Source organism: Triturus cristatus, chromosome 8, assembly GCF_964204655.1.
Source record: "Triturus cristatus chromosome 8, aTriCri1.1, whole genome shotgun sequence".
NCBI lineage: Eukaryota > Metazoa > Chordata > Amphibia > Caudata > Salamandridae > Triturus > Triturus cristatus.
The window spans coordinates 1660768628-1660794199 of NC_140591.1; the positions used below are offsets into that span (position 1 = coordinate 1660768628).

General features: G+C 48.1%; 1 protein-coding gene across 4 annotated transcripts in view; it reads left to right on the forward strand.

The window, feature by feature from the left end:
• Positions 1-25572, forward strand: part of LOC146808505 (transient receptor potential cation channel subfamily M member 2-like) — a 2014188-nt gene that overhangs the window by 1781402 nt on the left and 207214 nt on the right. For all 4 annotated transcript variants that reach the window (XM_085623584.1, XM_085623586.1, XM_085623585.1 and 1 more), the window contains one exon: positions 12903-13004. In XM_085623584.1, the coding sequence (XP_085479710.1) occupies positions 12903-13004 (102 nt within the window). The remainder of the gene's footprint in view (positions 1-12902; positions 13005-25572) is intronic.

Sequence of the window (25572 nt, forward strand, 5' to 3'; positions counted from 1 at the left end):
GAACCATTTTGAAGAGTGTCTTCGGGCAGTTTTGGGCTTTAGAGATTTTTTCGGAATAAAAGGAGGCACAAACATTTTTACAGCTCATATGGTAACAATTCAAAGCTGTTTTAGATTTTAGTTTTGAATTTTTTAGTCCTGAAGGGTTGCATTGAACCAAGAGGCACTAGGGTGAAGCTTAAGTGCAGATTTTAACTTGGCTAGTAAAATTGTGTCGAGGTAATTTCTGAGCCAGTTGTCGACCATGAGTAGATCACGGTCAACCAGGTTGTTCAGTTGGGGAGAGGCGTTGGATAGACATGTGTTAATTTCCACAAGGTCAAGTTTAGCCCAATTTCTGTCCATAACCCTGGGTCTGATGGCTGCTGGAGCAGGAGACGGAAGATAAGGTATAGAAAAGGGTGCTGCAAAATGGTCTGTCCACAGTAAAGGCAATAGGGGGTCAGTGGAGAGACTAGTATTGTTGTAAACAATTAGGTCCCCCTTATGTGTGGGGGAGAAATTAAGCTGAGATTTACAATGCCCAAGTCTTTCCTAAGGGTCCAGCTTAATTTTCAAGCGATGGCTTCTAGTTGGGAGAAATTAGCACTTTTTAATATGTATGGACAGGAATAGTGGAATACCAACTCCTGGCATGGCCAGGCGGCCAGTAGATTAGGACTCCATAGATTGTAAATTTGGGCGTAAGGCCAATCGACAAAAAAAGAAACTCCTCTGTTTTACACCGAAAGACATCTCTGTAAGTAATAGCTATGCCGCCTCCTTTCTTATCTCTGCGGGCCCTTTTAAAAATACAATAGTTCTGTTGTACTGCAGTGGTAATATCTGGCATGAAAGCTTCATGTAGGCAAGTTTCCATCAGATACAGGACATCAGGTGTGTTTTTGATGAAGAAACTATGAATGTGTAGTTGACGGCTGGGTGAGAAGGGACAATTTAGACTAAAAAGAACAAAAGCCATACTTAGTCGTGCAGCCTCTATCCGCACTATTCACATACTCAATGCCCAAGGGGCTAGTGCTAGACCTATAGTCAGTGAGTACAGGGGGATCCTTGGGTTGCAAGAGAAGTGGCATTGTTTGCAATGGTAACAGCTGATGGAAGGGTGAAACAACGACCAACATACCTCCAGGCAATTAGGGAGAAGGGCTTTTAGCTGGTTTGAAGACCTTTCTAGGAGCCTGAAAGGAGCAGGTGATCTGGCCCCTGATCCCGGTCGGTGCAGGTGAGCCCAGACAGACTTGCCTTTGGCACACCAGGGGCACACCCACTGCACACGTGTGCTGCGTGTCAGCGCCAAGCTGTCCTTTAGTGGTACAGGTATAAGTGTCTCAAATGCCAATCAGCTGTGCCACAAGCCATCCACAATGGTGGCCGTCAGGGCACAGCTGAGAGAGATGGCAAGACAAATCCTAGCTCCCTCTGCACAATCAGAAGAACCGCAACAGACCAAGGAGCTGGGAATGCAGGCAGAAGAATCAGGTGAACCTGAGTTTAAAAATACAGTGAGTGATTACTTTTTAAAAAGCCTCCCTGAAAGTGCATTAAAAGCCCCTCCCAGCAACTCCTAAAGTATCTCAAGGGAGCTTTAAGCCAGTGCCCTGTCTTCCCACTAGCCTGGCAGTTTACACAGTTCCTAAATAATGCATCTGAGGATGTCCTGATCTTGGGCCAAAACAAGCATGGGACAAGCCTTGCAAAGTGTCCTGCCAGGGGTATCTCATGTGCCAGCTCCAGTAGGCAGGCATTGGGGTACCACCAGGGCCCTTGCTGTCCCATACACAGGAGCTTTAGGCTCACTGTAAAGAAAGGTGTCCTCCCAGTAAATGTGATAAGTCCCAGAGACATCACCTGCTTTTTGGGCTTCAGACAGTTTCCTCATGCCCTCAAACGTTGGACACTCCCTCTGTGCCATACAGAATTCCTCTTTGGCGGGTCCTCCTTCCACATGCCATTAGCAAGTGTAGGCAGGCCACTAAGGGACGCAGTGCCCTCCTCAGTGGTCTCTGGGGCGACCACCGGAGGTTCTCCATCCATCTTACTAGAATGGCTGGTTTGCCGCGCCGTCTGCCTTTCCCCTTTTTAGCAGCTGGCTGTGCCATTGCTCCAGCCCTTTCTGACTCTCTTGCCATGCAGCCACGGATCTTGTCATAGTACATATCCAGTCAGGGAAACCCAACCTCTCCACATGAGCCTTGAGCTCCACTAATTTCCAGATAGTGTCCTCAAGGTCTTTACTCGACAAACAGTCTACAGGCATGACGGGGCTCACAGCATCTTTTGGAAGACCTGTAACCCGTACTCAAAGGAAACAAGGGCCACAGGGTAATGACCCTCCCTGTTGTCAGCCACCACAACTTGGTGGAATGTATTGGATTTACCTGCTCTGGGGACACCAGCTGACTCCGTACCATAGTTTGCTGGCTCCTGTAGCCCTCAGAGACTCCACCCTTGTCCATTAATGGAACTGGGACAAACTCACCCCCCAGCAGTACACAAGCCACCCCAGGATTCTTTCCTCCAGTCGGAGATGGTGCTCTTTATGTACACCTGGGATCCCATCGTTAGTGACCTCCACGAAGATGCCAAAGAAGATAAACTGGACAGTGAGCTGTCAAGAGGCTTTTGACACCCTGAAAGAAGCAATGTGCTGAGCACCCATTCTTAAAGGTACACATTCTTAAAAGCAGTTCATAGTGCAGACTGATGCCTCTGAACTTAGGACAGTAGCGGTCCTTTCCCAGACCAACAATACTGGTAATGACCAGCCTGTTGCTTTCATTAGTAAGAGGTTAATCCCCAGCGAGCAGTGTTGGAGTGCCATTGAGAGGGAAGCCTTTGCTGGTGTTTGGTTCCTGAAGATGTTGAGACCATACCTGTTTGCTACTCACTGCCTTGTCCAAACCGACCACAGGCCTTTCAGATGGCTGATGTAAATGAAAGGTGAAAGACGCAAACTGATGAGGTGGTCCATCTCCTACAGGGTATGGACTTTACAGTAGAGAAGAGACCTGAGACTAACCATGCCAGTGCAGATGGCCTTTCCAGGATTTGCACTTAGATTATGAGGACTCTCTTGGTAAAGGTTACTCTCATTCTCATTCATTTGGGGGTGGGGGTTGTGTAGAAAGCTGCCCCCTATTGACACGATCACAGCCACTTTTTGCCTGGTATTTGAAGCAATTTTGTCCAAAAGTGCGTGTGGTTCCTGCTATCCAGGTCTCCAGTTCCAGATCTCTCTCCCTAAACTGTACAGTTATTCCCCAAATTGACAATACCTTTATCACCCCCTGTAAGGCCCTCGTGAATGGTACACAGGTTCCTAGGGTTTGGAGCACTAAATAAGCCCACTAAGGGATGCAGCACTAATTGTGCCACCCAAAGGGATTCGTCAGCATACTCATGCAGACTGCTATTGCAGGCTGTGTTACATAGTGCAGAGAAAAGTGAAGACGCAACATGCCACACCTCCTGTGTGCAATGCCTGCAGACACTGCATGCAGTATAGATAACCTAGCCCTACAGCAGGCCTTACAGCCCTAAGGCAGTGTGCAATATAGTACATGTGAGGACATATCTGCATGAGCAGATATGCCTCTGTGATTTCTAAGTTGATTCTTAGATATTACAAGTGGAAAGGAAAGCCATTTTGATACATGTCCTGGACACTGGTAATTACGAGTTCCCCAGCTACATGAAGGCTTCACTAAAACTAGAGAAGTTTGGTATCAATCCAACATTTCATATTAATATGCCCACACTGATTCCAGTTATGGATTTATTAATACATGCCTACAGCGGGCACCTTGGAGGTGCCCTCTGAAAATCTTACGACTACTAGTGCTCTGGTTGACTGGTACAGACCAGCCTTTCACCACAGATGGTTTCTGACCCCCTGCAAGGGAGAGCCCGCACTCTCTGAGGGCAGAAACAGTGCCTGCTCCGGCCGGAGGTGTTGTCATCTGCTCCAGGCTCGATGGCTAAGTGATCAGCATATCGAGGCAGGATGCTTCAAAGGCCTTTGCTGCCATTGATATGCGACCCAAGCCTTCCCTAAACAGAGGAAATGCCAACCCCTGCCCGTGGCCGATTTGGTACCAGGACAGGTGGGAAAATTAGCTAGTCAGGAGGCGTGCTCTAAAGCGGGCTTCCTGATGTGAACACGAAATTTGGAATTTCACCATCTTAGTTGTGGTGGAATTAGTTTCTGTGTTTCAGGGTTATGCCCACTTCCAACAGGAAGTAGCCATATAGAGGGTATAGAGACCCTTAAGGTAATAGCTCATTCGCTACTACCTGTCACTCCCCGTAACACCCTTAAATTGAGTATTTAGGAGGCTCTCCTGATGCCAGGAAGTCTGGTTTGGTGGATCCAGAAGAAGAGGACCAAAAAGAGCTGTAATTAAAGTGAGAATTAAAGACTTACTGTGAACTTTTGGCACCAAACCCTGCCTGCAGACCAGTCTCGACAGTCATGACCAGCGACTCGTTCTGCAGCTGAGCATCTTCCAAGAACCCTGGGAGACTGCCAGCCCTTTGCAAATTACCAGCAAATCTCCCTTGGAGCAGAGGAGCTACTCCCCTGCAGTTCACTGACAATGAAAAGCCAAGTTCAGTTGACCAAGTCTCCACTCCTAGGCCAGCCTCACACAGCACCCCCCCCCCCCCCCCAGGAAAGAGGCACTTGTGCTCCTGAAGGTCAGATCTATCCCCCCGCCAAGTGAGAGGACACTAGAACCAACCGAAGCGGCACAGGACTAATACGTGTGGTACCAGACCCCTTGCAGAAAACAAAGACCGTGAGAGTCCAGTCCGGACGCCAGCGACACAGAGACCAAACAGCCATCAAGGTGTTTTTAGCACCATAGAGACTCACTTCCAAAGTGGCCGAGCTGTCTTGATTTTGCACCCTCAACCCGTGAGACAGACTACCACAAGGCCCTAGGACGCAGAGAACCCAGCCGACCTTTCCACTCTGCACCCAAGCACCCCAGCCCCGGTACCAACCAACCGGCTATGCCCTCTTGTCCCCAGGACCCAGGTGACCTGAACCCCCTATTGGGAACTGCAGGACTTGTCTCCAAGTCCACTTCCACAGCTTGTTTCTAGGTGCCCCCCTCTTCTTTCTACCTTCTTTCTAATCCGACCAGCACCTCTGTACCAGAACGCCCTATGGCAAGTAATAAGTAACTGCTGGCGGCACTTTGGACCTTGGCCCCCTAGGACCCTAAGTCCGGAAGGAGACCCACAGAAGATAAATGTAAACAACTGTGTGCCATGTATGCCCTTTTTCCCCATAGGAAATCATTGCTGCGTAAAGAAGCATTTAAGTGAACATTTTTAATTACCTATAAAATCGATATTTAAAAAATGACTTACTTGATAACAAAGTTCTAGGTATCAAAATGCATATTAAAATACAACTTATTTTTCTAAATTGGTCTCGGATTTGTTCTTGAGTGTGTGTCTCATTTATTGCCTGAGAGTACAACAAATGTTTAGCACTACCCTTTGATAAGTCTAACAGCTCTCCTACACTACCACAAAGGAGCATTTGGGTTATCATTTGTGCCTCTGTAAACCAACTGGGTGTTGCCTTGACTCTTTAGACAGTGTGCCTCATGGTCCTCTATATAAAGAGCGAGCTTCCTACAAAGATAGGCTGCATTTCAATTTTAAAAAACTACTTTATTCGAAGGCAATCACAGACATGGTGGTCTGCTGACCTCAGCAGGCCACCATCCCAGTGATGGCTGCAAATCCTAATGGGTAGAAAACAGTAACCTACCTCTTCAATATTCATGAGGTAGGTCAGTTTGCGACCCATAGGAATCGCAATTATTAAACAGAAAGTTTCATACATAAGGAATATTGATTTCCAAATAGCGATGCAGATAAAATCCCTATTTGGAAATCGACATCCCAATTCTTTGTACATCTGGGCCCAAAACCTGTGGGATTCTAACTCTGGAGTTACCCTTGGCCACTATAGGTATTTTACGACCATTGCTGTTGCTGGACCATGCTTGTAGGGCTCTAATACCCAGCTCTCTGAGGTTTTGTCATGGGACATCTTCTCTCCTCCAGAGCTTATTCTGTCTCCAATCGTGGTTTGGTAAGCTTTTTCTCTTGCTCTAACTTTGCAAACTCCAGTTTAAGTTTTCGCTTCTCCCTCCTGTCTGGCGGCTCTTCTTGGGACAGGCTTTTTGAGGAGATACTGTTCCTTGCTCTGGTAACCACTGCTATTCCTGGCAAGTTGTTGTCTCCCTCTACAGGCAGTTCCAGAGCCACTTCAGACTCTAGATTCAGGTCACCCTCCTCCTCAGTAATCTCCTGCTTCTCCTCTGGGATGTCATCCTGGGTCTCTGCCCAGGTGCTCAAAGCTTTCTGTAGCTGCACCTTCCTGATAAAGCCCGCTGTAGAAACTTGGAAGTCCTTGCAAAATCTTGCAGCTGCTGCACTGTGCAGCATTCTAACCTGGCCAGCTCAAACTGAATCCCTGCAGGTGCAGGTGCAGCTTTTCCACAGAGAGACATCATTTAGCAGGAAAATCAAAAAGGTAAATCAGGGAGAATTGAAAAAAATCAAATTGGTCTTAGGTACAGAGTTGTAGAGAATACTGAATTACTAAATGGTATTTCACAAAAACACGTCCTGTCCTCACCTCTGATCACCAATGTTAGAAATAGTGTCTGTAGTTGGCAGAGGTATGCCCCCTTTCCAGGTAGGGACCACCACTCTATTCAGAGTAAGTTAGATACACACTCTAAATTAACCTGTGCTCACCCTCTGGTAGATTGGCACAGAGCAGTCCGGCCTAATGTAGGAAAGTAGGGTCTGCTTTCATGGTCATCCCCACTTTCTGCTGGTGTCATTCTGTTTTCTGACTAGTCTGACTGGGATCCTGCTAATCAGGACCACAGTCACTGTGCTCTCTCCCTAAATTGGACTTGGTAAGTACTTTGGTACCTTCCCAATGGCTACTGGTGTACATAGTATATGGTACCAAGATATCTATGGCATAGGTACACCAGAGTTCTCCCATGGGCTGCAGCATATATTATGCCACCCATGAGAGACCACTCAAACTGCGATTACTGGCCTGCCATTCAGCCTGTGTGAGCTGTACTAGCACCACTCACAACAGATATACTTCCTTATATCTGAGGTCAGTGCACTTAAAACTTATAAATCACCCCTAAGGTAGGCCTTTCAGTCCTGAAGGCAGGGTGCTTGGTTATAAGTGTGAGGTCGCCATGTATGAGCAGGACACCCCTACAAACCTAGGAGTCTATTGTCCCGCCTTAGTAAGCGCGGTCAGCCATTTTAGACGTATAGTGGACATCAAGTCAATTACGAGATATCTAAATATATATTTGCTATACCAAAACCCGTCATGTTTGTTATCAAACATGTTGGAACCCTACCCCAACTTTGATTCCAGTGTTGGATGTAGGATCCCATGTACTGGCGGGCTCCCCTCGGGAGTCCTCTTGGATTCCCTGTACCAGTCTTTAAGGGTCTAACAGCAAGCCAGTGCATGTGCCCACCACAGACACAATTCTGCCCTCCTGCTGCTGGGCTAGGCTTGAGCAGGGGAAGGTAGAGCAATGGCTTTTCTGTCACCTCCCAGTCAGGACTTAGGGCCAAATGTACAACTCTAAATTGCATGCGCAAATGGGTTAGCAACCCGTTTGCGCATGCAAAAATGAATAGGGTCATGTACAATTCCTATTTAGCTAGTCTCCATTTTTTGCGACTCGCTAAATAGGAAGTGTGACTCACTATTAGGAAGGGGCGTTTCATGGGAGTCCCTTCCTAATAGCGACTCTACCCCATGTATGAATATCTTGAGACCGCAATTACGATCACAAAACACTCGCAATTTACCGCCCTTTTCAAGAGGGTGGTAATGCACTCCCATTCCCCATTGCAAATGCAGGGGAATATATTTTTTAGGGACAGGCAGTGGTCCCAGGGACCACTACCTGCCCTTGAAAAATGAAACAAAAACGTTAAGGAAAATGGGCTGCATTTAAAAAAAGAACTGCTTTATTTAAAAGCAGTCCCAGATGTGGAGGTCTGCTGAGCCCAACAGGCCACCATCCTTGGGAGGGCCAGCCATTCCCAATGGAGACGCAAATTGTGAGTGCCTCATGAATATTGATGAGGCATGCAATTTGCGACCCAATTGGGAATCGCAAACAGTGTCTCAGACATTGTTGTACATGGCATTTTGTGACTCGCAAATTGCGACTCGCAATCAAGCAGAATTTACGAGTCGGAAATTGTCATGGTCGTACATCTGGCCCTTAGTGTAATGGGCTGGGGTGGGGGCGCTTGCCAGAGCCACCAGTCTGCTTTAAAGGGTATATTTGGTGCCCTTCTTGCATACTCCAGTTGGAACAAGTTTAGGGAGCCGTTGGCTCCCGCTTTGGCGCGAAACTTGACAAAGGACATGGGAGTATCCTCCCCTCTGTCCAGCCCATCCTCTGGGAGGGACCCATGAATCAGTCAAACCCTTTTCTTTGGATACATAAGGGCTTACCTGTGAGTGGATCATCAGATTCATTGTGGGACAAGATTCAGTATCCAAAACCCCTTCATCCTTAACTGTCTGGGCACCTTGGACTTCGTTGGACTTCGCTTTAAGAACCGAGACTGCATCTGGAAGAACTCCTGCTGCGCCTGGTCTCATTGTCCTGACAGTCTTCTGCGTTGTCTGTGCCTGTCCTTCATCCCGGTTCTTCTCCAGTTCTTTGGGCATCAAAGACAAGCGAAGGAATGTCCCTTGGAGTGAAGAAGTCACTCCCCTGTATCTGTAGGCACCGCAACTAAGCTGAGCGGTCTGCTGCTCCTGACGTCACATGGACTCTGAAAGGCTCAGCAACACAGGTTGTAGTTCTGCAACTCCATTAAGGTCTGCACTTTCTTCTCACCGAGATTGAGACCAGTATCCCTCGTTGGAACCATTGGAACTGCACCACTTTGCACCACGTTGACTTGCTGTTGCCAAGGCTTGTTGACTCTTTTCTCCAGAGATCTTTGGGTTCCAAGAAGATCCAGCCTCTAGCATCTCCTGCTACCAAGATCTTCGCCCTCACCGCATTCTCTGCACCATGGGCTTGCATCCTTGGTGAGCTGCTCGAGGTCCTCTTGCGGCTCCTGTGCCTTTGGCCTGTGGGTCCTCTTAAGGGTCTTCTTTGGATCCTGGAGGCTCCCCTGCTTGCTTGCTCTGACTCTCCTACACTTGGTGCGTCCCTTGAACTTGCTGGTCCCGACACTGCACCGTCTTTCCTTTCCTTGTCTGTTGCTGCTGCCAAGGCTTGTTGATGCTCCAGACGGAAACCAACCTCCTGGTTCTCGACTTCCAATGTGGGACACCCCGTGAATGCCTCCTGGTCTTCCTCAGCAATGCCTTGTCCTCATAGCTGCAGCAAGAAGGTCACCATCATCTCTCCTTCATCTTCGTTCTTTGGTGGTCATTGGTCTTCTGTGCCTCCTAGTCACTCCCGAGTGGCATAGACTCTGTCCCCTCTGCTTGCAGGTACTCCTCTTCTATAATCCACCCTTAGATGCCACCGGACTCTTTTACCTTCTTCGCCAGCGGCATCTTCACTGATTTCCTCCATTCTGGTCTACGGCGGTTTCTGACGTTACTTCACAACAATGCACCCGGCTTCCCTGGTGTAGCTATCCTGGTTCCTGGAGTATTCATGGGTGGGGTACTCTCCAACCTTCCATCTTCCATGGGGTTTCTTCAGTGTCCTCTGGGAAGGGCCCTTCTTCTTGAAAACTGCAACCACAACTTCCCCATTGACTTGTATTGAGCACGCTGTCGTGTTTCCATTCTGCACCCAGCCTCCGTGGGGTTTCTGGGTACTTAGCTTGGACACTACCTTGGGTCCCTGGCTCTTCTAAGTCTTCTGTTGCAGTTCGCATTCCCCTTTATTAGCACATGGTTTGGTCTCCCCCTGGAGACCACTGTGTATTTGTGCTACTTACCTGTTCTATTATTGAAGTATTGTGTGTATTGTGATTATATCTCCGGGTAGAATATATTTCAAGGTGTTAGTGAGTGGTTATAATAAATACATATTTTTATAACTACACTGTGTGGTTCTTTTTCACTTAACCTACACTATATGATTAGTAGTGGTAAAACACGCTGCTTTCCACTCCTTCTTGTCTAAGGCTGAAGACTGCTCTCCACAGCTACCACTTAGAAAGCTGTCTATGGTTGTCTAAGACCACTAAAATCACCATAAGGTTTGTCTGGATTAGTCCAGGATGCTTCACTTAAGTAAGTGTGCACATATACTAAGCCAGCCTCCTACACTTAACTTAAGAAACAATGTGTAAGGTATTTGTGCAACACTTAAATTACAGTAACTCAATGAAAACACCACCAAATGTCTCAACACAGGTTTAAAAATGAGAATATTTATCTGAGTAAAACAAGATAAAAACAACAAAAATCCAATCAGTAGAACTCGAGATATGAATTTTTAAAGAATAAATGCAGAAAAGGTGTCACCAAGGTTTCTTGAGGTCGTGAGGGACTAGTACAAATCCAAAGTTTAGCCTGACTGTGATGGAGGGCAGACCGGCAACAGAACCCACTCAGTGCCCTCTGAAAACGTACTTTGTGTGGAGCAAAGTGCCAACATGGAGGGCATGATGCTGCCAATCTTTTTCACACAGTCGGATCACGTATTTGTTGGCAGGCTTTGTTGAAATACAGGCAATACGTCGTCGTTGAACCAGGAAGAGTTTCATCATCGATTCGGGGAGGCTGTGGATCTGCTGTCATCGAACAGCCTGTGCGTCGGCATCGAAATGCGATGCATCAGTCCTGTCTGGCTCGTGGTGACGATCCAATGTGTCCGTTTTTGTAGAAAACAGTTGCAGAACCCACTTCTGAGTCACAGGCAAAGGTAGGATTCACAGACTGTAGCGTTCAGCAGCACCAATAGGATTGCAGGAAGTCTTTTGTGTCCCTTAGACTTCAGAAAGCAGGAGGCAGGCCAACAAGCCCTTGGGGTCACTCGGGTCCAGTCCTTGTCATCAGCCGAGTAGAGATTGGCAGGCAGCAGTCAGCTCAGTAAAGCAGTGAAGCAGTTCCTCAGAACAGTCAGTCCGGGTAGATTGTCAATTCTTTTAGCATGGCAGTCTTTCCTACAGTAAAGTTCGTCCCAGGTCTAGTAGTGTACTGATTTGGTAGTGTCAGAGCCCTAGTACTTAAACCCAAAAGTGCCTTTGATGTAGGGGTGACTATAAAGCAACTCAAAAAGTGCAGAAGGATCCCTTTCAACCCAGTCCTATATGCTAGGGAGTAATCAATCCTGTGTGTGGGACAGTCAACAGCCTATTCATGTGTAAGTGTGAGCTCTCCTCTCCTCATTCCTGCTCAGGAAGGATATCAGAATGAAGATAAATCCAGGTGAGTCCTCTGTCCCACCCAGCCCTTCCTGTGTTTGTGGATGTCAAAAGGGAATGCACAAAGTGTAGCTGTCACCTAGCCCAGATGTGTATTGGAGACAGTCTGCAAACACACACAGCAAAGTTAAGACCATAGAAATGTCCACTCTCTAAATGTCAAAGGGTGCAACACTTGTGCACCCAACTTTTGTGCAACAGTTGCACCCTTTGTTTGACTTTACATAAGCTGTGAGATGGGACGGTTCACAGCCACTGTCTGCACACATTACAATGAAATTTGGCAATGGATGAAATTATGTAACAAATTAAGGGAAGGAGTGCATCTTCATATCTATATTTTATTTACTTTCTAAAAGTGGCATTTCTAAAATGGGAATGTAAAAGCAAACTTTACCACTAAAGAGGATCTATCATCACCATTACAAAGATATGAAGCATGATGTATCTACTCCTTTCTGTTCAGGAATAGCAGCTTAAAAGGCTTTTTATGGAATTCCCAATGCTAGCCTTTGAGAAGAGCAGCCCTCATAGCAGTGAAAAATGAACGTAGCAGTTTGTCATTATCATGACATGTAAAAATTAAAAGTACATGTCCTGCCTTTTAGTTATAATGCACCCTGTTCACATGGCTTCCTAGGGCCTCCCTTAGGGGTTAACTATGATTAATGAAAGAGGGGTTTAAGGCTTGGCAAGTCGTTTAAAATGCCAAGTCAAAGTGGCAGTAAACTGCGCACACAGGCCCTGCAAAGACAGGCCTGAGACAGGTTTGAAAAGCTACTTGTGTGGCTGGCACAGCCAGTGCTGCAGGTCCACCCGTAGCATTTAGATTACAGGCCCTGGGTATATGGTATACCACTTTACAAGGGACTTACAGGTAAACTAAATATGCCAATCAGGTATACACCAATGTCACCATGTTTAACGGAGAAGCACATGCACTTTAGCACTGGTTAGCAGTGGTAAAGTGCTCAGAGTCCTATGGCCAACAAAAAGATGGAGTAAAAAGTGGATGTAAGCAGGCAAACATTGAGGGAAGACTAAGGATGACAGGTCAAATAGGGTTGTGTTGCAGGACTGTTTGGGAGAGAGTGTTGAGGAAGCACGACTGAAGGCTTGGTAATGTATACAGTGGGTTTGCCATTTGTATGATGTATGTGACCCTCAGTACTGCTTCTCCAGATCATTCACAGTCCGTTATATGTCTTATTGCAGTTTTCCTCCTGCATTTACATGCCTTATCCATCATAAGCAGTTGAGGAGACAGAGTGCCTTTCTTCTTGGTGGAAACAAACAGGTCTCCTAAATTCTCTGCACTCCAGAATAAGCACCTCCTTTCTTCTAAAGCTATTTTCACCTGTGCTTCGCTCACCACATATTTTTTATTTAACAGATCAATTACCTTTCTCCATTATTACAACACCTGGGATTGGTTACAGACTACAGGTTTTTATGTGTTTCAGGGCATACTGCGGCCAGGTGAGACGATACCATCAAAACTCAATGAGATCCTGAAGGAGGAATACTCGGAACATGTTGAGGCTCTGCAAGAAAAAGGATTTGAGGTCTGCACTTACAATCCACATATTATGCATGTTACATGTTTCTAGAGCACACAAGTGAAAATGTATACAAAGACTTTGCACCTATTAATCCGATGTCTACCACTAGATAGCCCTGCAACATAATTATTTTGTAGGTTTATTTCTAAAATATTAAATATAATTATTTAATCATCATATGACCCCGACGTGTGATACATCTAAATTGGTTGCAACCTTACATGCTCTATATTCATGCCTAAATTCAAAATAAAATATCATGCTTTAACCTACTTTAAAAGAAAGAAAATTAATGATATAACTTGACCTAACAAGCATTGGCATTACCAGTAGGACTGGCATAATTCTAAAATGCGAGAAACACATTCGTTTTTTCCAGCCTGTCACTGTTGTGGGCTACAACTAATGCCTGAGCATAGGGAAGCCTTGCAATCCTACTTGCAGTCATTCTTTCCAAGCAGGTTGAGGTATGTCTTGAGAACTAGTTTCTAAATGATGTTAGAGTGCTTCTTGTAGTGTTTGACTGGGACTCCGAGAGGAGTGCTTTCTGTCGAGAGGCAGCTAGTATGTTAGGGGTTTAAGAACGCTTCCAATAGTGTGTGACTGGAATTCAGTGGAGGCGTGTAAGAGTTCTGGTAGTGTATGATTGCTAGTCTGTTTGTGGTGTAAGAATGCTTCTAGTAGTGTAGGACTACTAGCCTGTCAGGGGTGTACTTCTGCATCTGTAAGAGACAGTTACTTGTAGATTCCTTACCATAAAACTACCCCCAGGCGTCAGTCTGGATCCGGATACATTTTTCTTAGCAGGACCCCTGTGTGTCGGAAGGTGGCGTCGGTCGACTCCGCGTCCGTCGTTGGCGTTGTGGTCGCCGGGATGAAGTCGCACTGCCTACTTAGATGCCACCCATGCACAGTGACGTCAGTTCTTTCTTTTTCCACACCAGCCTAGTGCTGATCCGGAGACAGTTAGCCCTCAGTCCTTTTTTGAATAACCTTTTTCAACATTTTGTTGAGTTCTTTTTTGAGTCTGTGACTCCTGGTGCGTGAGGGCTGTCCCAGCGCTGTACCAGGTTCAAGCCTTGCAACGCCTATCACAAACTGATGTCTGTGATGAACCTGCACCTCGTGTGTCTTTGGTGTCTGGAGCGTGACCAAAACCCGAAGTCATGCTCTGACTGCCGGGCCATAAATCGAAAGTCTTTGTGGGATCGATCACGAAAGCTCTTGGAGGCCCAGTGGTCGGCACTGCGTCATTCCCAGTCGCATTCAAGAGGAAGGACATCAGCACAGCGTAGTTTCCAGTCTCATTCGAGAGGAAGGTCTCAAGGCCACTCGCGGAGGCCCCACACCTTGTTGCACCCAAGTCTTCGAGATCTTCGGTTAAGTCCAAGCCCAAGGAGAAGGCGAAGAAGCACCGGCGCTCTTCGCCTTCTCCATGTCGGCCGGCTGACACAATGTGGGTCTCAGAGCGTCGTTGCTCTAAGGCTCCTTCGCCAGTGTCTCCTTCAGGGACGACTTTGCACCTCTCCAGTTCCCAGGAGCTGGAGTTTTTCCTGCCCAACTCTGCACGTTCTATGAGGACCTCCACGTCATCTTTTGGCAGTCTGACTCCGCCGGCGCGTCTTCGAGCCTTGTGGAGCCGGTTGGGGGCCCTAGGCCTTCGATGCCGGCGGCTCTGACCTCGGCGCCAGAGGACCCCCGCAGATCCAGATCTGGATCGATGCCGGTCGATCTAACTCGACCTTCCCCAGTGCCGTTCCAGACGATGAAGCCCCCGGCGTCCCCTTCCTCATCCCCGAGATGGACCCGGAGCCGGACCGACATCAATTGATGTTGAATCCGATGCAGGACGGTACTTTTGTTCCCCTGTTCATCCCTGGTGTTCGCTACAGCCCAGAAGGTGGTGATGAGGACTGGGAGGGATCGCTGGCCATTTAACTCACCATCTGGCAGAACCGGACCTGAGAGAGGACCTGGGTGATGCTAGTGGTCTGGACAGTTCTGCAGACCTTTGCTTTCTCCCCCTACCCTGGCTATGGAGTAGGGAGCGTCCTACTCTATGGTAGTGCGAAGGCGGACAAGATCTTGGGCCTTGAGCTCCCTTCAGTGGCAGTCAGGACTAACCTCCTGACAGAGGTGCTTCAGCCTGCAGCATCCTCCTCTGAACCCCTTCTGCCTTCAACAAAGCCCTCACTGACCTCCTCCTGGGCACCAGGTCCAAGCCCAGCACAGGAACTCTTGTGGAAAGGACGATTGCCCGCCGCCATCGCCTGACCCCGGGCGACCCAGTTTTACTCACCAAAACACCCAACCCCAGAGATCTTGGTGGTCCAAGACCCTTCTTCTAACAGGCAATCCCTTCTGCTCCTCCAGATAGGGAATCCAAGAAGCTGGATCACTATGGGAAGTGCATGTTCTCTTCCTCCAGCTTGGCACTGCGGTCCTTGAATACCGCGTGCCTCTTGGTCCGATACTCCAACACCATCTGGGATACGGTTATGCATGTGCTGCCTCAGTGCCCGGAGGAGGCCCAGGCTGTTCTCTCCCAGGCAGTGGCGGATGGGAGAGATGCAGCCAAATTCACAAATCAGATGTGGACTGGATACCGCCGACTCACCCAGTAAGGGTGGGCGTAGTTCGCGAAGTAGCACTTCGCGAAGCTACGCAAAGTGAAGTTCGCACTACGCGAGCTACGCGTAGCACTTCGCGAACTGCGTAGTAACATGTTCGCACTGTGCAAGATGTTGTTTTCAATGATTGCACAGTGCGGACAAGCAACCGGCACTGTGCAATCATTGAAAATGGCATCTTGCACAGTGCGAGCTGTAGTTTTCTGCTGCTCGAGTAGATTTTTACTCGAGCGGCAGCTTTCTCAACGCGAACTGGTAGTTTCTAATCGCGAGCGGTCGCGAGCATACGCGACCCCTCGCAATGAGAAACCTGACCTCCTCACGTTGGGAATCTCGCCGGGAGGTTTATTTTCCATGCTCGCGATCGCGAACAAGGAAAAAGTCTCGCCGGGATGTCATTTTGCTTGCTCGCGGTCGCCAACTTGACGTTGAGGACCGCGAGCAAGCAAAAAATGACCGCAGCACTACGCAACACTACGCTACGCGTGTTCGCACTGTGCTACGTGCAGTTCGCGTAGTGCGAAGTAGCGCGAACTTTGCAAACTACGCGAGCGTAGCGTAGTGCTTCGCCCAGGCCTACTCACTGGGCAGAATGATTGCCATGTTGGTAGCCCTTATGTGCTACACCTGGTTGAGGACATCAGGCTTTTCAGGGAATGGACAGGCAACTTTGCTGGACATGCCCTTTAATGCCCATCGTCTTTTTGTATGCAAAGCAGACTCGGCGCTGGAGCGCTTTAAAAATTCTTGGGCTACGGCCAGATCTTTGGGCCTTGCTGCGCCTTTGTGACCACTCCAGTCTGCTTCTTGCCCCTTTTGTGGCTATGGTAGGGGTGTCCAGCCATGTCCGGCCAAGGCTAGCCACTGGTTCAAGCAAGATGCCCAGGCTCTGTGTGGCAGTGCACATGGGATCTACCGACCTCGCGGTCTGGGATCAGCAGGTGGGCCAGTCCACCCTTTCCCTCCCTGCCGAAGCCTCCAAACTCTCCCAGTCTGACATTTCAGGCCCATCACCAGCCATTGGGTGGCAGTATCCGCCATCACCTCCCCCACTGGCAATCCATCACGTTGGACAGGTGGGTTTTGAAAATAGACTCCCTCCCCTTCAAGACTACCCCTTCCTCCATGCCACCATCTTTTGACCGCATGTTGGAGGATCATTTGGCACTTCTCTGGCAGGAAGTCTCAGGTCTCTTAGCCAAGGGTGCTATCGAGAGGGTCCCTGCGCCAGAAGTAGGTCATGGTTGCTATTCCCGCTACTTTCTGGTGCCCAATGAGGACAAAAGCCTGCGTCCTATTCTAGACCTCCGGGCCCTCGACCGCTTCCTCCGGAAGGAGAAGTTCAAAATGCTCACGTTGGCCCAGGTCCTGTCTGCCCTTGACCCTGGAGACTGGATGGTGGAGCTGGACTTGCAGGAAGCCTATTTCCATATTCCCGTCCGGTCAGCCCTCAGGCACTATCTGCGCTTCACAGTTGGCCACGAGCATTATCAGTTCACCGTGCTCCCCTTCGGCTTTACCAGTGCCCCTCGGGTGTTCACAAAAGTGATGGCGGTAGTCGTAGCTCATCTGCGCGGATCAGGGGTTGTAGTCCTCCCCTATTTCGATGACTGGCTGTTGAAGGCGGGCTCGCCCCAGGCTGTCGTCTCCCACCTCCAGTCTAAGGCGGACATTCTGCACTCGCTGCGGTTCACTATCAATGTGCCAAAGTCCCACCTGAATCCTCATACGCTCCCTTTAATCTGAGCTGTTCTGGACACAGTACAGTTTCGGGCCTTTCCTCCTGAGCAGTGAGTCTGAGACATTCGGGCTATGATACTGATGTTTCAGCCTCTAACGAGGATTTCAGTGAGAATGACCCTAAAGCTGTTGGGCCTCATGGCCTCCAGCATCCTGCTGGCGGATCATGCCCGATGGCAAATGTGGGCTCTGCAGTGGGACCTGAAGTTCCAGTGGGAGCAGCATCAGGGGACTCTTTCCAACTACATCTCAGAAGGAACTACACAGCTTGGATCAGAGGCAGATCCCTCTTCCTTCCCCAACCAGACTTAACAGAGGTGACAGATACGTCACTACTGGGATGGGGTGGCCATCTGGGAGAGGCATAGATCAGAGGCGTCTGGTCCCCAGCGGAGTCCGGGCTCCATATCAACCTGTTGGAGCTCCGGGCGATCGGCCTGGCACTGAAAGCATTTCTTCCCTCTCTCAAAGGGAAAGTGGTGCAGGCATTCACAGAAACACCACCACCATGTGGTACTGTAACATGCAGAGCGGCGTGGGGTAGTGGACCCCATGTCAAGAGGCTCTTTGCCTCTGGACATGGCTGGAACTTCAGGGCATGACCCTGGTGGTTCAACACATGGCAGGTTCTCTGAATGCCAGGGCAGACAAACTCAGCCGTCGGTGTCTGGTAGATCACAAATGGCGTCTTCACTCGGAGGTGGTGCAAGGTCTCTTTCAGCGATGGGGAGAGCCTTGGTTAGACCTGTTCACCACCGAAGAGAACGTGCAATGTCAGCAGTTCTGCTCGTTGGAGTTTCCAAGGCGGCACTCGCTTGGTGACACTTTTCGTTGCGAATGGGGTTGCAGCCTCCTCTGTGCATTTCCACCTGTACCACTTCTGCCCGAGTGCTGAAAAAGATCAAGCGTGACTGGGCCCAAGTTATTCTTGTGGTTCCGGACTGGGCACAAAGAATCTGGTACCCCGAGCTACTGAGCATGGCCATCGATCCTCCAATCAGACTGCCTCTTCGGGAGGATCTTCTGTCGCAGCATCAGGGGACTGTTCTTTACACAAACCTATCCAGCCTCCACCTCCTTGCATGGAGATTGAGCGGCGGCAGTTGACAGCTTTTGGCCTTCCGCCCAAAGTCTGTAATGTCATCTTGGCAGCCAGACGCCACTCCACTAAACTGGTATACGCCTGTAGATGGGAAAAGTTGGTGGCATGATGCACAGCAAATACTGTATATCTCCTTTCTGGTCCTCTTTTGGAGGTTTTTTTGTATATACTTTCTTCGGCCCAGCAGGGCTCTGCTCTTGGCACTCTTAAATGCTACCTTGCAGCTCTCTCTGATTTCCTTCGGCTGCCAGATCAGCCCTCTTTGTTCAAGTACCCTATTGTAAATAGATTCTTTAAGGGCATTACTCATCTCTTTTCTCCAACTCCTTTTATAATGCCCTAGTGGGACTTGAATCTGGTCCTAACCTGTCTTATGTGTGCTCCTTACGAGCCCCTTCACAACTGCCCTCTAAGGCTCCTCACTCTGAAAGCTGCATTCCTTGTTGTCATCACTTCTGCTCGCAGGGTGAGTGAGCTTCAGGCTCTATCGTCCAAGCCCCCTTTCGTCTCTGTGCATCCGGACAAAGTGGTGCTTAGGACGAGGCCCTCGTTCCTTCCTAAAGTGGTTACACCATTTCACAAAGGACAAACAATCACTTTGCCCTCCTTTTTCTCCCCATCGCACCCTTCCAAGGAGAAGGATAGACTCCACCCTCCGGACCTGCTGTAGCCTGGAATCCTCAGGATCGAACGTTGCATGTAATGGTCCACCTCTCGACACCACCAAGGTCTGACTTGGTCTACACAGACTCCATGGAGTGGTCAAGTGGGGGAAGGGTAGGAAGGGGACAGCAGGGAGGGAGACCTGAAATGACTACCAAACAACTATAAGAAAACAGTAGCATTACATATTAATCTTCCTGTCCCCGCCTTGACCCTTTCTGAAGAAGGCCTGTCTAATGGTATTTCATACCTGTAAAGAAAGAATTATCTCTTCGGCTAATTCTGGAAGTGGCACACACCTGGATGCATGCTGTTAGTTCTGCAGAGAGAATATCAGGGTAAATACTTGCAAGACATGTGTCAACCAAAGCGGTGCAAATACCAGATGGGGCTATCTACCTATTGGAACCTTTTTGTAGATTGAAACAGGGGGGGAAGAGCCGACCTCCTGCTCACTCGCTATACCCCTGCTATAGAATATATATATAAGAGCCAGCATGAATCACACAACCAGTGCCCACATTTCATAGACCTAAATAGCACCTTATTCATTCAGCCTCTCCAATGAGTCTTGGGTAGGACTGATCAACCAGGGAACATCATTTTGTATGCCAAAAACAAATAAACTTGATACCACAAAGTCTTTCGTGGTTTCTTGGTGATGAAAACAATCAGAATATAGATATATATATATGGAACTGGAATCAATACTGTGCTTTTCCTGCACGAGTCATGTAACGCTTACAAACAGGAAAACATGAACTTAGGCCATCCTGCCTAACGAAATGAAACATATGCGCTTTCACTGCAAGAGCTTCTGGACACTCGCCAACAGGGAAAGACAAATTGGGTAGTTCAGCCCCACGAAGGATTAATAGTCTTCTTCCCTGCAAGAGCAGCCGAGCGCTCGCCAACAGGGAAGAATGTAATTCTAGCGTGTGTCCCTCTGCTACTCCTATCACAGGCGCAGAGGTAAGCCAAAGTTTAGTATTTAGAGAAACGAGTCCTCCTCTCAAATCCTCGAGGGCAACAGTAGCGGGGGTCCAGGGAAAATGTGCGCTCCGCAAGGAACCGGCAAGTGGTTCTGCAAACGGAGCATCTCGAGCGTCACAGGTTAACCCCCACAGCCACCATTAGAAGCGGAGCTTTTCGCTGATAAAGCACAATGCGGGTAGATACATGGTCGGTGCATCAGCACCATTACCAGCCTTTGTCTCGCAGCGCGGCTCCCTCCGGAAGAGTAAGCGGCAGCGTCTCGCCGCCATGGAAGCCCTTAGACGTGCTGTCTTGCGCACCTAATGACGTCGTTGACGTCGTCGCGCCAGGCTCCAGGGACTTGTAGTTCCTCATGTGTTTAGCGCGCAGACGCGCTCTGAGGCAGTGTTCTTTATTCGGCCAAGCCCGTGGGCTGTAACAGGACCCTAAACATGCGCTGTCCTTCTATCTTGACCGCACAAAAGATTTCCGGGTAGATTATGAACTCCTTGACATCTGCCAGACGGCCACGTGGGAATCCTTGTACACGTTCACCAGACATTATTGCCTGGACAGACAAGTCCGGAGGAACGGCGATTTTGCCTGTTCTGTCCTCCTGGACATTCTGCTGTGAGCTTAGTTCGCAGACCCTCTATCGGGGATGGTATTGCTGGGGTATCTAGTCTAAGGTAAGGAATCTACAACTGTCTCTTTCAGATGAACAAATTACTTACCTTCAGTAACGATGTATCTGTGAGATACATAGGTTAGTTGTACATTTCTTACCGCCCCACCCATCCACCCGCTCTGAAGATTGACTTCTAGGGATAAGGACTTCCTTACAGGGCCTTAGTTGTGGTGCACCAGTGCTCAGTGTCTTTCATGGCTCTGCACGTCTGGCGTGGAAAGTCATGTCAGAACTGACGTCAGCGCACAGGGGTGGTTTCTAACTAGGCATCGCGACATCATACTGGCGACCACGACGTAGACAACAGGCGCGGAGTCAACCAACGCCACCTTCTGACACGCAAGGGTACTGGTAAAAACAAATTCTTCGGATCCAGTTTGACGTCTGGGAGTAATTCTAAGGAAGGAATCTACAACTAACCTATGTCTGTTACAGATACATCGTTAACAAAGGTAAGTAAGTTGTTCTTCTAGTAGTGTATGATTTCTTAAATGTGAGGCATGTAAGAGTGCTTCCTGTAGTGTGGGATTGCTAGTCTGTGATGGATGTAATAGAGCTTCCATCAGTGTGTGATTGCTAGTCCACGAGGTATGTAAAAGTGCATCTAGTAGTGTGTGAATGCTAATCTGTGAGGGGTGTAAGAGTGCTTCGAGTAGCATGAGTATCATGAGATAGCTGGTCTGTAAGGGGTGTAAGAGTGTTTCCAATAGAGCGTGATTGCTAGTCTGTGAGGGGTGTAAGAGTGTTTCTGATAGTGTGTGATTGCTCGTCTTTGAGGCATGTGTAAGATGCTTCCGGTAGTGTATTATTGCTATTCTGAGAGGCGTCTAAGAGTGCTTCCAATAGAGTGTGATTGTTAGTCTGTGAGGAGTGTAAGAATTCTTCCAGGAGTGTGTGATTGCTAGTCTTTTAGTGGTGCAAGAGTACTTCCGATAGTGTGTTATTGATAGTCTTTGAAGGGTATAACAGTGCGTCCAGTAGTGTGTGATTGCTAGTCTATGAGGGGGGGTCAGAGTGCTTCCAGTAGTGTGGATTGCTAGTCTGTAAGTGGTGTAAGAGTGCGTCCAGTAGCATGTGATTGCTAGTCTTGTAGTGGTGCAAGAGTACTTCCGATAGTGTGTTATTGATAGTCTATGAAGGGTGTAAGAGTGCGTCCAGTAGTGTGTGATTGCTAGTCTATGAGGGGGGGTCAGAGTGCTTCCAGTAGTGTGGATTGCTAGTCTGTAAGTGGTGTTAGAGTGCGTCCAGTAGTGTGTGATTGCTAGTCTGTGAGGGGTCTAAGAGTGCTTCTAGTGTATGGTTGCTAGTCTTTGAGGCATGAAAGATGTTTCCGGTAGTGTGTTATTGCTAGTCTGTGAGGCTTGTAAGAGTGCTTCCAATAGAGTGTGATTGCTAGTCTGTGAGGGCTGTAGGAGTGCGTCCAGTAGTGTGTGATTGCTGGTCTGCGAGGGTTGTAAGAATGCTTCCGGTAGTGTGTGATTGCTTGTCTGTGAGAGCTGGACGAATGCTTGTGTAAGAGTGTTTCCAGTAACATTGACAGCTAGCCCGTGAGAGGCGTAAGAATGCTTCCAATAGTGTGTGATTGCTGTTCTGTGAGGGGGTAAGAGTTCTCCTGTTAGCATGTGATTGCTTGTCTGTGAGGGGTGTAAGACTGCTTCTGGTAGCATGCGATTGTTAGACTCTGAGGCGGGTAAGAGCTTCTGGTAGCATGCGATTGCTAATCGGTGATGGGTGTAAGAGTGCTTCTGATTGGGTGGGATTGTTAGTCTGTGATGGGTGTAAGAGTGCTCCTGGTGCTCTACGATTGATATGAGGGGTGTAAGACTGCTTTTGGTGGTGTATGATTGCTAGCCTGTCAGGGGTGTACTAAAGCTTCCAGTTATGTGTGATTGCTGAGTCTGTGAGGGGTGTTAAAGTGCTTCTGGTAGTGTGTGATTGCAAATCCCTGAGGCATGTAAGAGTGCTTCCAGGACCATGTGACTGCTAGTCTGTGAGAGGTGTAAGAGTGCTTCCAGTAATGTGTGATTGCTGAGTCTCTGAGGGTTGTAAGAGTGCTTCTGGTAGTGTGTTATTGCTAGACTGTGAGGGGTGTAAAAGTGCTTCCAGTAGTGTGTGAATGCTGGGCTGTGAGGGATATGAGTGCTTTGAGTAGCATGAGATTGCTAGTCTGTAAGGGGTGTAAGAGTGCTTCTGGTAGTGTCTGATTAGTGGTCTAAAGGGGGTTTAAGAGTGCTTCCAATAGTGTGTGATTGCTAATCTGTGAGGGGTGTAAAAACTCTTATAGCAGGGTGTGATTGCTAGTCTGTAAGGGGTACAAGAGTACTTCCGGTAGTGTGTTATTGACAGTCTTTGAGAGGTATAAGAGTGCATCCAGTATTGTGTGAATGATGGTCTGTGAGGCGTGCAAGAGTTTTTCCTGTAGCGCGTGATTGCTAGTCTGTGAGGCTTGTAAGGATGCTTCTGGTGGGGTATGATTGCTAGTCTGTCAGAGCTGAAGAGTGCTTCTGATAGCATGCGATTGCTGCCCTGTAACGGGGGTACGAGTGCTTCAGGTAGTGTGTGATTGCTAGTCTGTGAGAGTTTTAAAGGTCTTCTGGTAGAGTTGGATTGCTAGTCCGTGGGGGGTGTAAGAGTGCTTCTAATACTGTGTGTGATTGCTATTCAGTGAGGGTGTAAGAGTACTCCCAGAAGCGTGTGATTGCTAGTCTGTGAGGAGTGTAAAAATGCTTCCAGTAGCATGTGATTGCTAGTCTGTCACAGGAGTGAGAGTGCTTCCAGTAGTGTGCGATTGCTATGAGGCTGTGCAAGAGTGCTATTGGTAGTGTGTAATTGCTGTTCTGTGACGCAAGTACGAGCGCTTCCAGTAAAGTGTGATTGCTGAGTCTGTGAGGAGTGGAAGTGTGCTTCTGGTAGTATGTGATTGCTAGTCTGTGAGAGGTCTAAAAATGCTTCCAGTAGTGTCCTTACTAGTCTGTGAGGTGTGTTAGATAACTTCCACTATTGTGTGACTGTTAGTCTGTGAGACTTGTCAGATAACTTTCAGTAATATGTGACTACTAGTCTCTGAGGGTTGTAAGAGTGCTTCTAGTAGTGTGTGATTTCTAGTCTGTGAGGAGAGTAAGTTTGCTTGCAGTAGGAGGTGATTGCTAGTCTGTGAGGGGTGTAAGAGTACTCTGGTACCATGTGACTGCTAGTCTGTGAGAGGTTTAAAGGTCTTCTGGTAGAGTATGATTGCTAGTCCGTGAGGGATGTAAGAGTGCTTCCAACACTGTGCGTGATTGCTATTCAGTGAGGGAGTAAGAGTACTCCCAGTAGCGTGTGATTGCTAGTCTGTGAGGAGTGTAAAAATGCTTCCAGTAGCATGTGATTGCTAGTCTGTCACAGGAGTGAGAGTGCTTCCAGTAGTGTGCGATTGCTATGAGGCTGTGCAAGAGTGCTATTGGCAGTGTGTAATTGCTGTTCTGTGAAGCAAGTAAGAGCGCTTCCAGTAAAGTGTGATTGCTGAGTCTGTGAGGAGTGGAAGTGTGCTTCTGGTAGTATGTGATTGCTAGTCTGTGAGAGGTCTAAAAATGCTTCCAGTAGTGTCCTTACTAGTCTGTGAGGTGTGTTAGATAACTTCCACTACTGTGTGACTGTTAGTCTGTGAGACTTGTCAGATAACTTCCAGTAATATGTGACTACTAGTCTGTGAGGGTTGTAAGAGTGCTTCCAGTAGTGTGTGATTTCTAGTCTGTGAGGAGAGTAAGTTTGCTTGCAGTAGGAGGTGATTGCTAGTCTGTGAGGGGTGTAAGAGTACTCTGGTACCATGTGACTGCTAGAATGTGAGAGGTTTAAAGGTCTTCTGGTAGAGTATGATTGCTAGTCCGTGAGGGATGTAAGAGTGCTTCTAACACTGTGCGTGATTGCTATTCAGTGAGGGGGTAAGAGTACTCCCAGTAGCGTGTGATTGCTAGTCTGTGAGGGGTGTAAAAATGCTTCCAGTAGCATGTGATTGCTAGTCTGTCACAGGAGTGACAGTGCTTCCGGTAGAGTGCAATTGCTATGAGGCTGTGAAAGAGTGCTATTGGTAGTGTGTAATTGCTGTTCTGTGACGCAAGTAAGAGCACTTGCAGTAGCGTGTGATTGCTGAGTCTGTGAAAGGTCTATAAATGCTTCCAGTAGTGTCATTACTAGTCTGTGAGGTGTGTTAGATAACTTCCAGTATTGGGTGACTGCTAGTCTGTGAGGCTTGTCAGATAACTTCCAGTAATATGTGACTGCTAGTCTCTGAGGGTTGTAAGAGTGCTTCTAGTAGTGTGTGATTTCTAGTCTGTGAGAAGAGTAAGTTTGCTTCCAGTAGTAGGTGATTGCTAGTCTGTGAGGGGTGTAAGAGTACTCTGAACCATGTGACTGCTAGTCTGTGAGAGGTGTAAAAGTGCTCTGATAGTGCGTGATGGCTAATCTGTGAGAAGAGGTAGAATTGTTTTGGGTAGCGTGTGATTGCTAGTCTGTGAGGGGTGTAAGAGTGTTTCCAATAGTATCAATTCTAGTCTGTGAGGCGTGTTAGATAGCTTCCGGTATGATGTGACTGCTAGACTGTGAGGCATGTAAGATTACTTCCAGTAATATGTGAATGCTAGTCTGAGAGTTGAGAAAGTGCTTTTAGTAGCGTGTGATTGCTAATATTTGAGGGGTGTAAGAATGCTTCCGGTAACTTTTGACTGCTAATCTGTGAGACGTGTATGAGTGCTTTCAGTATCGTGAGATTCAATGTATTGCAATTAAAATACACAA